This window comes from Haliotis rubra, unplaced genomic scaffold, assembly GCF_003918875.1.
Source record: "Haliotis rubra isolate DU_JTF1 unplaced genomic scaffold, ASM391887v1 Scf1210, whole genome shotgun sequence".
In the NCBI taxonomy this organism is placed as follows: Eukaryota; Metazoa; Mollusca; class Gastropoda; order Lepetellida; family Haliotidae; genus Haliotis; species Haliotis rubra.
The window spans coordinates 213,490-227,266 of record NW_025765127.1 but is presented as its reverse complement, the minus strand read 5'-3'; the positions used below and the strand labels follow the sequence as shown (position 1 = coordinate 227,266).

At 42.7% G+C, this 13,777-nt stretch overlaps 1 protein-coding gene across 1 annotated transcript in view; it reads right to left on the bottom strand.

Moving 5' to 3' along the window:
• Positions 1 to 1,117: 1,117 nt before the first annotated feature.
• LOC124265357 (obg-like ATPase 1) overlaps positions 1,118 to 13,777 on the bottom strand; it is a gene marked incomplete at its 5' end in the record, with an annotated part of 191,500 nt that continues 178,840 nt past the window's right edge. The window contains one exon of the mRNA XM_046700132.1: positions 1,118 to 1,823. Coding sequence (XP_046556088.1) covers positions 1,716 to 1,823 — 108 coding nt within the window. The remainder of the gene's footprint in view (positions 1,824 to 13,777) is intronic.

Here is a 13,777-nt window from a genome sequence, read left to right as displayed (position 1 = left end):
CAATGACGTTGTGTCAGGATAGGCCGTATGGCGGGAGGTTGTGGTCTGATCCCGTGATGACGTAAACGTTGTCGAACTGTGTTGGGGTGGATACGGCGAAGTCCTGGGATGGTTCGGGCAGTCATCACTGCAGTCTGAAACCTGTGGCGAAGATGGGTCACCCTTATCCATCTGTCCTGTCTTGGCGTTGTTACACGTGGACGTCCAAAACGTGGACGATTGATGACGTCATTTGTGTTCTGGTAGCGTCTCACCCGTGCAGAAATGGTGTTCCGGTGGCATCGGAAATGTGCAGCCACTTGTCGTTGAGATATTCCCCCACGGACCATCCCAGTGGCCTCATGACGTTGTGCAGATGTGAGCCTTGGCATGCTATGCGTTTCAATAGCCGTTTAATTTTTTGAACGATCGCAAGGGCAGGGGTTGAGCTTTCCAAAGTGACAGTATTGTGTGGCATTCATTTGCTGTTTCTCTTTCCCGGAATGCACGTGCAACAACGTATTGCATGTCTAAAGGACGAACCCACTGGCATCACGGAACGTGGCACATGCATGCATGTTGGATACATGTCACTAATCTCTGAGTTTAAATCCTTATGTGACTACACAGGTTTGATAAATTTCGATTTTTAAATTTTTGTTTGCACAGTTTCTTTATGTGCCTAATATATATATATATTGTTTTCATAAAAAATATACTTTGTTTAACTATACCGTCTTGAATTGTCATTCATCCCGCACATAAAACACATAAAATGGAAAGAACCTGGACCAGTAGAACGAGTTTGCCCGTTAATGTCACCATAACATCTCATATAACAAACAAAATACACAACGCAATGTCCATCATCATACCTGATAGCCAGACGTCGTCCTATTAAAGATTTGGTGCCGTGACCCAGATTGTTGTAAGTTGGTGTGGCAATTGATTCTTTATAGTTTTGCAAAGTTTGAAACAGCATCTAATATGGGAAGCTTTGGGTTGTTTTCTCTTTGTCCGTCTTCCAAGTATTGTGAGACTGTATCTAGTGATGAGATCACACCCCCGAACTGGGTTAGATACCCCTACAAACAAAATACATAACGCAAAGTCCATCATCATACATGATGGTCAGACATCGTTCTATTACAGTACCATTATGAGCAACAAAAAGTTATAACATGTCATAGTTTTTACAATGTTATGCTGTTACTAATTAACAATTGTGTGTAACTTTAGCTTTACGCAGCTTTTAGCAATATTCTAGAAGGGAAAATCAACGCGCCCTTACAGTACTTGGTAAACTTTTGCGTTTACTGTCACAGTACAGAGTCTAAGAGTTAACTGTGTGTTATGAGAGAATCTTCAGGAACAAAAAGCTGAGGATAATGATCAATATTAGAATCAGGAAACAGGATGTATGTACCACTGCACATTAAATCCTACTGGTTGAACTATTTACACTTTACCACTCAATATCTCTCCAGCAATATACCGTCTTTTACATTCTGTTGGTATCTTTTACAAATGGATTTTTTTTTTTTTACATTTTTAAACACATTTGCATAGCAAAACAGAAGACTGTTTAAAGAACAATGTATCAGGGATCATGAGAAACCGACATTCATGCAAATGTCAAGGTTGTGATGAAACAGTCCTTCAAAATGTACACACAAGACTACTAAGTATTACAATTACATTTATTTGTAATTGCCACCAAGGCACGTGTGAAGAGATCACTTCTTTTTCCCAGTCAATCCAGCTCCAGCATTAAATTTGAAGTATATAATATCCCCATCTTCGACAACGTAGTCACGTCCCTTCTGTTTGTATTTTCCAGCTGCCTGAAAACATGAAAAATACCAAATGAATTAAAACAGAAGAAGTTTTTTGCCTTATTGACGGACATCATTTTCAAGTGTGAATATATTTCATCTCTTGTCATCATGTAAATTATGTAACTTTTGTACATTTGTATTTGTATGACACATATCTGCTGCCATCACTCAGAAGTCAACCAAATCCTCTGAGGCCAAACTGGGAGCATTTAAGAGTCTTGTTGACAACTCACATCAAAGTCATCCATAAATCACCAATTAAATGTGGTCTTGACCTTCAGAAGGTGTTGTGATTTGTCATTGATTTGAGACAGTATTAGGCTTAAGATAATGATTTTCAGTAAGGTTTTATTTGTCTCAACTCGAATCTGCTATCCTCTTAGGATAGGTCCTTACTCGCTTGCGAAGCGTACAGCATGCTCACTTATCTACCCACGTGACTATCTCAGAGTGATCATTCTCTTCTTGGAGCCAATGACAGTTAACAGTCGTAATCTGAGTACAGGAAAGACTGGGGGGGCATCCATCGCGTGAGACAGGATAAGTATATGAATGTACAATTTATAGTTATAATTTCCAAATTTTTTAAACTGTAAGTCAGTGCTTGTGCCGACGTCAACAACCCTAGTAACTCCTGCCACTGGGGAAGAATTCTGGGATAGGCCAAGGCTAATGGTAGGTTGCGCCGAATCTTGTCCCAACTGTCCCAAGGTATAAACATCATGGCATGTCGTGTCGAATACTGTCCTGATAAAATGTAATCACCGGGTCGGTGTTACCTCCAATTTCTTGATGGTGAACTTGATGGTGAACTGCCTGTGGAGATGAAGGATGACTGGATCCTGCTGGCTTGAACACAGTCGTCGATATAGCTCTCGAATGTCAGGCCCTGACAATGCAGGTAGGTTGTTATTGGTTTGGTTACCCGAGTAAAAAGCCACGGGGCCATAGATATGCCAAAGGCAAGGACTCTCCATTGTAATGACAAAGATACTTCCGATGGTCTGGATGTAACAGGATGTGTCAGGCATCTCGCAGGTCGAGGGAAATGAGAGGACCAGCAACTCTTGCCTCTGACAAAGGGATATCTCCTGAGATAGGAACGTTCAATTAGTCGAGCTACCATGACAGTACTAATGGAGTGCTGAATGTAGTAGGTTCAATGCATGGAGATTGTCAGTAAATCTACAAGAACGTTCACATAGTAAACGAAGTGATAGATGCATACGATCAGCGATCTCAGGAACGTCTTGGTTGGCCAAACAAAATTATGGTTCCTCAGATGGAGTGATAAAGGTAGTAGATCACTGCCTGGTGACTGTCCGGACATAACTGCAGTGACCTCTGAACTGAGTGCTTGAGCTAATGCAGAAAACCGAGTAACCCCAGCCAAAGTCAAAGCATTCACGGGTGTTTCTGTCTAACACCCTCGGTAAGCTGTGTCTCTCTCGTCTGGCTGAGGAAATCCCAACACAATCACTCTTACTGTGAATGGCATCGTTCATCATTACTAGCAACTGTAGGCTGGACTTGATATCCGACTCGTGGGACCAAGACAAGTCTGTCAGGGCAAGTCTCTTACACCTTCTTAGTACTCGATGCATATGTCATGCTTGTCTACTATTTCATCAAATTATATTCATATGCCATCTTGTGTGCTTCCCTGAATTGAATAAAAATATTGAAAAAAAAAAAAAAAGTCTGTCAGGGCACTTCACAGTCACTCTAATCATCAAAATTTCCGGTAAACAAACAGTAGTCCGCCATTTGCAAACATTACCCACGTTGCACAGTGACAAAATTCTGGACAACACAGTCTTTGGTTAACCAGGCAAGTCACATCCCATAAAATCCAGGCTAAGCCATTCTAGCTACTTGACAAGACATCACTGCTGGTACCATGCACAGAAACTTGACCCATCTGTCTAGAAGCTTGCTGATGATGTAAAATGAAGGGTAATGAAGATGACGAACCAGGCCATGATTACACCCAGTGATACACCAAAACGCTGTTACAAGAAGTCTGTAGAAACAAGACTCAGTGAAGCGTCATAAAATATTCCTGGATAGCAAGCTTATCTAGTACTATTGCCCAAACGGGTGGTTGCAGAGCTGATATCTACGCCAAAGGGTAGTTTCGTTGAACCGAATCATACATCAAAGGTGAAGATTGGAAGGTAGATTAAATCTGGAATCGTCACAAGGTCAAGTCCCGGGCGTAATCTATATGACTGCGCCACTAACATCAAATGTGAATTGATTTGACATGGTGAATCACACTGTTAGCTACTACCTCTGTTCAACCAACAGAAAAAAAGGGTACCAGGTTGGATACGTCATGTGACTAAAAAGCATAAGCGCCTCACAAGCTGTAGGGTAATCAGACTGTCGTGCTTAGGGCTTGCCACACCGTGGTGAGCATCACGGCAAGCATCACATATGACCTTAAAACTAAGATCGTGTTGAAAGCTGGTATAGTTTGACAAATTTGCCCGCATCTTGATGCGAGTTCACAATCTTCGATAAGGATGTAAAAAAACCAGTGTTGAGAAGTCCCAATCCTTCATGTTGAATGTAATAAATACATCATCTGGCATCTTGTTCAAGGTAGCTGTAGGTGGTCGGCAAACCAACGATCATGTGTGTTGAATCAACCAAAACAATTCCTGCATCTTAAAGTCAGCTGGCATAGCCCGAACCATGAATAAGAAGACAAGGTTCGAGGTGGGTAAAGTGTCTTGGGAGGCATCCCAGACACAAGTTGGGTAGGTTCTGATGACCAGTAGACTGGGAACATGCGCTGTGTTGGAAATAGCACGAGACAACAGCGGGGATTCACTGCAAGGTCCGAGGAACAGATGATCGACGAATGCTGACAGTTCGATGAATGCTGATGGTTCAGTGATCTTGAACAGCCAGGTCAACTGGTTCAACGATATGAAGCAGTTCGGCCTGGGGAATCGGTACGGCATGGTGAAGCAATTCGGCTGGTAAATCATTACATCTTAATGATCTGGTTCAGAATGGTGAGCCGGAACTTTGATGTGATCTTGATCAGTCTGGTGATCTGAATCGCTTCGGTGATCCGAACGTTTAAATGATCTAAGCCGATCGCGAGATCTAGAACAATCAGATGAACCGATTTGGCGAGGTGAAAAGTTACGGCAGAGCTGAACCGTTCGGTGAAGTGAGCCGTTACGGTGAGGTGAACTGTTTTGGTGCTGTGAATCAATTGGCCAGATGAGCCATTTCTGCGAGGCCGAGCCATTTCGGTGCAATGAATCATTTTGTCAATATGAGCCATTTCGGCGATAAGAACCAGTCATAGATAGCGAATTGATTCGATGTTGTGACCCAATATAGGCCGTGGCGAAACGGTTTGGCCTGGTAAATCCATTCGATGTGGCTAACCGATTCAGTGTGGTGTATCCATTCAGTGTGGCGAAACGATTCAGTGATTTGACAATGTAGAGCAGCTGTGTGAGTCAGCTGCTGACCCAGAGCAATTCAATGAGGCGGATCGACAAGTAGACATCTGACGATCCGCCCATAAAATCATCACTTTCCGACATGGGGAGTTCTCGAACGATGAGCAGTTAAAACGGGTCTTGTCAGGTAATGGACCATGCTCTGTTGAAGTATAATGAGGTCTATCTGCCAGCCGAGGGGAGGAAGCATGTGTATATGCTTTAAAAGCGACTTTGATAAGAGAGAACATTCAGGACAGCACTTACTCCAGGAACACAGGCCAATGAAATCCACATGCGACGTGTGGGGATCCAAGGAAGAAAATATTGTTTTACACTGTGCGCAAAATTATGCTACTTAAGGTCAACTACCTATGATTTATTTCTTATGTTACCTTGTAAAGAAAACTGAGAACTTCACAATACGTCCACACAGTGGTGCAACACGAAGTAGAATGATCACTCTGAGGTAGTCAAGTGGGTAGATAGGGTAGTGTGCTGCACGCTTAGCAAGAGACTAAGGACATGGCCTATAAGGAGAGCAGTCTGGGGAACACGGGTGTATGGAAATGGGGCTTACAGAGAAAGTTCACATTCATTCCACTCAGCGTCGAAGCAAGAAAGAGAAGTGCAAATCATGAGATAAGATAAGTTTTATAAATATGTTGTTCAGGATAATAAAACAATGGTAAAATAAGTGTTTTTCGATGTGGTGAGCAATTTTGAAATCCAAATTAGCAATCAAATCTGACAATAGAAATGGGACCAATGCATTTCTTGAACCTTAGAGAAAAACTGAGATGTTAATGAGCACAAAAATCCAGCTTGATTAATAAATACAGTGTAAGTACAAAAAGCACATCACTACTACTAACTCACAAACACAATACTAGTCCATAGCACAAGAGCTCATCTGGATAAGTGGTAAACTTTCAAAAAATCAAACTTAAAAACAAAGACAATCACTGAACAAAAATTACCATCACCACCAATATTAAAATATTTTCTGCATAATCACTCGGATGACTAACAGTAAAATCTTATCAGTTGAATATAACATAATGTCATCATAAAGAAAAACACAATACCAAGGTTCACCGCCCTGTACAGAAGTTTAAAGAGACAAATGTGCATTTTTGACAAAAGAAGAAAACAGTCTTGGTTAAAAATGTATTTAAAAATGTAATGCTGCAAAAATAAGGTAAATGATTGTGAAGTCCAACTACTAACTACACATATAATGAAATTGATCACAACTTGCTCAGAAATGGCAATACAGTACTTGAGCAATATTGTTTCGACAAGATTCCCAAAAGCAGCCATAACAAATACTTCATTAAAATATTTTGATCAAATTCTTGTTTTATCATTGATGGGAACACGTATGTAAAGTTTCAGTTGCACTAGTTCTGAGGTTTCTGAAGAAAGGAAACTGAAAGGAAATGCATTTAAAGAGAATTTATGGCCAAGGTCAAAGTATAAATTAACTTCAATAATAAAAATAACATAACGAGTAGAACATGTGTGTTGAGCCCCCTACTAGCTTCACATGTACATAATTTATTAAGTTTTGAAATAAAATTAAGTTCTATTTCCATCAGCAAGACAAAGAGTTTAAGCATAAAATTGGTTTCCTTACATAGTAATATTTATACCAGTTTAATCTTCTACCACAAGGATTATCAACCTTACCAATGTGTTTTCAGATTTGTTTTCATGTTTGTACATGTCATGTTATTCTGCAGAGTATTGAAAAGTCATAGAAGGAAAAGTATTGGCTTGTTAGAGTGGTTCAATGCTTATAGCTACTGAAGTATATACACACACATACACAGACCTAACCTTAAAGAGCTTGTAAATCTTCCACTCATTCAATTCTAGCACATAGTGAATGATTTTGAATGTCCAATGTAAACAGAATGTAAGAGTAAAACTATCCATGTAAACTTTTAACTGTCCTCAATGAATTTACTTAGAGACTAATTCTCAGGGGGTGGAAAATTCAGAGCTGGGATTATTTATATGTCGAATCAGGGTTAAACAATTTTTAAAGTTTACTTGCCACAGGGCAAGTGAAAACATTTTGCCCTGTTGTTTTTTTTCATACTCGCCACACTTTTTTGTACTATCAATAAAAATGAACATGTATTTTTCATTATAATCCTTTTTTATTACAATACAGGACTAAGGCACATAATTGATGTTTTACTTGTTGCTTACTTACTGTTCTAAAGTAAATAAGTTCTCATTCACGTGTTCAGTTTCTATTTCACTACTCAGAAACAAACTTCTGCAACTTCTGCTTACAGCTGCTGGTAGATGTAGTTGGTGTCACTGTGCTAGTAGTGGTAGCACTGGCAGATTTCACCTCTGACAAGATATCAGAGTTTTTGAGGGCCATGTGTCATAATGATCAAAATGTCTGCCATGATTCCTGTGTTCAGTCTTGTGCGGTGGTTGGTTTTGACAATGTTCATGCTTGAAGACAATCTTTCGCAAATGGCTGCAGCAGGACTGATGACAAACATAAGCTCAACAACCTTAAGGATGTGACAGAATCCCTGAGGCTTGTTTGAGAGAAATCTCTGATAAGATAAGTCTCCAGTACAGGTCTCTTGTTGCCTTTCAGGTGACCTTTGAGTTCTGTGAACTCATTCAACATAAGTGTCTTCTCTGGAAATAGGACATCAAAGTGATTCAACAGTTTTGTGAGCTCAGTGCTTCCATGTGCACAAAGGCTAGCTCCCTCAGATGGCCACTCAGTATAGTCAATCACATTGAAACAATTCAATGGTTTCTGTATGAAGCACATAAACCTCTTGTCCAGGTACTTGATTGTGCCATCCACAATACGTGTCAGGAAGGAGTCATCTTTGAAGTTGATTGGCTTTGCAAGCATCTCTCAATATGAGACAATCACATGTAGAGGTTTAATGACTGTACCTGACAAACAAGTTTCATGTTGAATTGTTCATTAGCTTCAGAGCCAGCCCTTCCAAAGCAATAGCCACATCAATGATTAACAAGTCATCCTTTAGAAAAAGAAGTGACACTCCTGCCCAGATTGGTAACACATCAAGCAAAATTGCCATGAATGAAGAAGTCAACAACACCTTCTTTAGCCACCCTTTGGCCTTAGCAGCCTGTTCATTTCTCCCTGTGACAATGGAATGAAACCCTATCTTTAAATCTCTAACAGTTCTAACTTTGCTGGTTAGCCAGCATACCAGTTTAACATAACTGAGGTTGACAAGATGAGTATTGTAAATCTCACACACCAACCTCTTTCAATTCCCTTCTCATCTTCAGACTGTACTGGTAGAATTTGAAAATTGTAACTATAAATTGTATGTTTATAATACTTGTGCTATCTCATGTATTGTACTCTCTCTCTTCTTATGTTGACCATAGAGTGGAAATGCGCTGTTTAACTAATTAAGGCCGAGAGACACATATATGCGACAAATTAATCTGCTCTTCACAGTGTGTGACGCATATATGCATCAGGTAATTAGCCGTTTCTCACCGCGAGAGCCGCATATGTGCATCAATAGAAAGCACCTCTTATTCAGCGAGTGACTCTTTTTATCGCAATATACCTATTATTTCAACCAATTTAGTAGTACTGAGCATTTCTTATGAGAGATGCTACCTTAAGAAATGCTCAGTAACAATTACTAAAGTCCGTTTGAGACAACATGATACCAATGAATTGCAATCTAACACAAAAACAAATAGACATAAAAGAATCAAACCAACGTGGACTGCAATAAAAAACAACAGACCAACTCTAGAAAAAAATTGCATAATTTGTGTCACAAAAATAAGAACGTTGGTTAAGAAACTGTCATCATTTGTTTGTGCGTTTTCCCAGTTTGTTACAAGGGCGCATTGGCAACTAAAGGAACAGCGCAAAAAGCGAGATGCACGTGCATTAGTGACGTCAGAGACGTGTGATTACTGCTGATTGACAAAGTGAGAGAAAATGAAGTCTATAATTTACAAAATCTATTTCTTCAAGGATGAAAATGACAGGGGGTGACCCAAGTATGCAATTGCTAAGTACATACAGCGCACTGCCAGTGCAGCTGGAGTACGTTTCATCTCGCCACGTCAAAAATTTGTTGAGGACCCATTAACGCACGTGCATCTAGCTTTTCGCGCTGTTCCTGTAGTTCCCAATGCGCCCTCGTAACAAACTTGGAAATTTTAATAAAAATTGTATAATTATATACTTATCCTATCTCACGACTTGCACCTCTCTCTCTTGCTTCGACTTTTAGTGGAACGACTGTAAACTTTTTTCATAGGCCTCCTTGCCCATTCGCCCGTGCACTCCAAGCTGCTCTCCTTAATTAGCTTCCTAGTTCCTAATAAAGCTTGCAGCATGGTCCATTAATTGCCCACGTGACTACCTTGAATGATCATTCTCATCTTGGAGCCAACGTTGTAATCTGAGTAGTGGGGAGGCCGGGCGGGCATCCATCGCGTGAGATAGGATAAGTATATAAATATACAATTTATATTAAAATTTCCAAATTTTTAAATTTATCCTATCTCACGACTTTCACTTATCCCATGGTTGGATGGTGGGCTGCAGATTACCCTTCTGTCTGGACAGTGCGAACAGCTGGTCTTGGAGCTGTGTGGAAGAAGGCCCCCCCAGACACCGACCGAGGCGGGTGAAAGAGAAACACAACTTGGCATCTCCAAGGTTTAACGTTCAGTTCCGGGCAGCATCAAATTGACCCTCACTCCTTTGCTTAAGCTTAGTCAAAGGATGTGCCCGGCAACTTTGGAGGCAGAACGCAACGAAATCCACTGGAATTCGGGAGTGTCACACTTCACTGGAGTAGAGGTCAGTGAGCGTGAATGTCGAACACTTCTGCATCGTCATACTGATTGTGCCTAAGGTCCGTAGGGCCACGCAGGTGGCCGTATTCTGATGCCATGGTATGGAGGCCAAGTGAAGTAGTTCTTAAACCCATATAATGAGAACAAAAGGTTGAGATCCAGTTCAACTTTTATTCAGTATATACAAGGAAGCAGTAACGCCAATGTGGAACTGTCCCTCATCTGTGTTGTTGGGCCGATGTAAGCTGCTGAGCCAGTACAAGAGGTCCGAACTGGTATAATCCCTGGATATCCGTGACAGACACGTCTCGCAGGTAATGTGAAGAGAAGACTGTATCAGAACGCCAGAAGCAACCTTCCATGATAGCGGTCAAGGAGCAGTTGCTATGGAGGGCCATCGTCGAGGCTAGTGCACAAGTCTCATGAGGATTTGAAGCGGCTGGAGGAGGCAACCCTGCAAAGGTGTAGGCTCGCAGGATCGTGGCACACATCCAGAAGGCCAAAGTGGTCCGGGAAACCTCAGTTCTTGAAGCGGTCGACAAGGGTATGAAGAGGCGCTTCCGTAGCCGTCGACGATCCTTGGAGGCAGCAAGGTAAACGTGTAGAGCCCTAACAGGGCAGAGTGTCAAATCTTCATTATCATCAGGCCCAAGAATGGTGGACAACGGGGGAATGGTAAACATCCAGTCTGGTTGCCCTGGCAGTTGTTTTTTTGCAGTGAAGTCCCAGCGGAGACCCAGGAAAACCTTGCCATGCTTCTTACGCTCGAACCACACCTGATTGACATCAAAGCTTACGCAGTTCAGTTCAGATATCTGAGCAGCGGTAGCCAAAGCTACCAGGAAGAATGTCTTGAATGTCACTTGTTCGAAGTCCTTGTCTTCTAAAGGTTCATAATCTTTAGAAATCATATGTCTTGAATGTCCCAGGCTCTGAACTTCCTGGACTGGTCAGAGAGTCTATAGGAGCGTAGTAGACCTGCAACTTCGTGGAAATCTTCGTGGGCGTGGGTGGTTGCCAAAACCGAGTTGATGGCTAAGTAGGTAGCTAACGTAGTACCCTTGGTTCTTAGTAGCAGCGGAGATGCTGGAGAAACTCAGCAAATCCACTGAGCCGAGGTGGAAGTGGGAGATGCAATTCCCCTAACCTGTCTTCAAACTTCTTCCACTTGTTGTCAGAACAGGTCCAGAGATGGCTCTGGCTACTCGTCGAGGCCCTTAGCTGAGAGACTCTGAAGATGCACCAAGCGTGTAGATTGAGGGTCTGCGGTGACCCGTGGTCAGTGAGGGTGAAGAAGTAGGTCTAAGCGGTAGGCTCTGCCAGGCTTCTTAGGTTGACGAACCTTGTGACGAACAGATCTATTTGAGGCCGTGATACCGGGTAGGTCATCAACTGAAAGATCATCTGGGGCAGTAACTTCCACTCTGTCGGGGACGGGCAGTGGGATCGGGACAAGGCATCGGCGATCATATTTTTAACCCCGGGAATCTGTCTGGCTCTGGCTACGATGTTGAGTGAGTCGATGAGATGGAAGAACCTGATCGCCCATTGTAGCAGATTTGCTGAGCCTGTCTAGCCTAGATGATTTATATACCAAACCACTGTCGAATTGTCTGATTGGATCAACAGACTGGTTGATTGAAGATCTGTTGCCCAATGTTAGATGGCTTGAATTACCGCCTTGAATTCCAGCTCGTTTATATGAAGTACCCGTGTGTAGGATGACCACAGCCCGGCCACTTGGTGGTCGAGGAAGTGAGCTCCCCAACCCATGAGGGATGCATCGACGAATAGGTGATGAGTCGGTGCAAAGGGCATCATAGGGACTCAAAAACATTCCGTTCCAAATTAGTTCCTTGGGGTTGTCGGCCTGAAGGTATGGGCATAGAAATCTCTGTATCGGCTGAAATTAGAGCTAGCCTCTGTACGTCAAGGCTTGAGCTGACGTCAGAAGGCCCAGTAGCTCCTGCCACTGTTGTAAGGTTCTCGCCTGAGACAGTGCTGCAGGAATGCATCACTGAATCTTTATCCACCTGTCGTGAGGGACGAACGTCATTCCCTGACGCGTGTCAAATAGTGCTCTGATGAATTGGAGTCTCTGAGTCGGTATTAGTTCCGATTTCGCGATGTTCAACAGCCACCCTAACTGTCTGAGCAGCGTGGTGGTGAACTATAGCTGGTGAAGCAATACGATCGGATCCTGTTTAGCCTGGATGCAATCGTCTATGTAGCTTTCGAAGCTGATCCCTTGAAAGTGGAGGAAGCTCGTTATGGGCTTGGTAATTCGGGTAAAAAGCCACGGGGCCGTGGAAATTCCAAATGGTAGGACTTTCCATTGGTAGTGATTCCCGTTGAACATGAAGCGAAGGTACTTCCGGTGTTCTGGATGTATCGGAACGTGAAGATAAGCACCCTTCTTCAGGATGGTGCGTAAAAGGTTGATTGACACCATCCTGAAGTGAGGCGGTGGAAGCAGGAATCGGGCATTGAACAACTTCATATTGAAGATGAGCCGGAGTTTGTTGGAAATTTTCTTTGGAACCAAGAAGATGGGGGGAGTAGAATCCTGGAGTGACGGGCGATGGACCTAGGAGCTCTATCACGAGTTTGTCTAATAGCGTACCTATTGTGGATTGCAAAGTCTGAAACTGGTCCACAGGATATGAACGATGATCCGGGTAGCTGATAGCCGTGAAGTAGCAGGTTGGTGACGTGTGGATCTCTGAGGATGGTCCAATTTGGGGCGAAGATCTGTAATCTCCCGCCTACCGGAGTGTTGTAAATCATTACAACAGGGGCGGAAGGTCCCAGTCGTGCGATTGTCTCAAGCCGTCACTGCTTCCCGGCGCTGGTCCCTGTGCCAGTTCTACGCTGTTTTAATGAGTCCTGGAGCTGTGACTTCTGTATCTTTAACAGTTCAATTTGAGACTTGAAAGTGGGTTTCTTTATCAACTTTAGTAGATACTTCTTGGATGCTACCATTGAAGAGGGAGTCAGTAAACCAAGGCTGGCGAAACAGTTCTGTTCTAAATTGCTCCTCCCATGAAGAGATGTTAAGGGGTCCAAGTCGGCACAGCAAGAGTGTAGCCCAAACTGATCCAGGATAATTTGGAACTGGTCAAGAGCTAAAGTCGTGCATCCTCGGATGTAAGCGTCTTGATCAGAATAAGTATCCTCCAGAGCAGTGTTAACAGTGTCAACTGCTGCAATCACACAACTAATAGATGGCAACGTCTTTCTCACGCCTGAATCCATGTGAACCAACTCTCGGTCCACAATAAGGTAGGGTGAAGCAGCTCATTTGCCACACAGGGTTCCAATATCCTCATCAACTGTTGGAGTCGTAGAGAGTTTTGTTAGGCCGTGGACATGAGAGGTAGAAGGATTATATCTGGGAGCAGAGAATCCATCCTTAATTTGTTTCAGGCTCTTGAAACCATCATTTAGTGTACTGGATAATTTCAGAATACAAGGTCGAGGTGGTAGGGTGTTGGTAGACCAATCCCGGTTCCTAAGAGTATAAGAGTGATCCAGGTCATCTGCTTAAGTACTCAAGGGAAGTTGGAACTTCTCAACAATCCAAAGGAGTACCTGAGGTGTCTCAACTGCTGCAAAGCTACCCCCAGGGGTAGATAACTC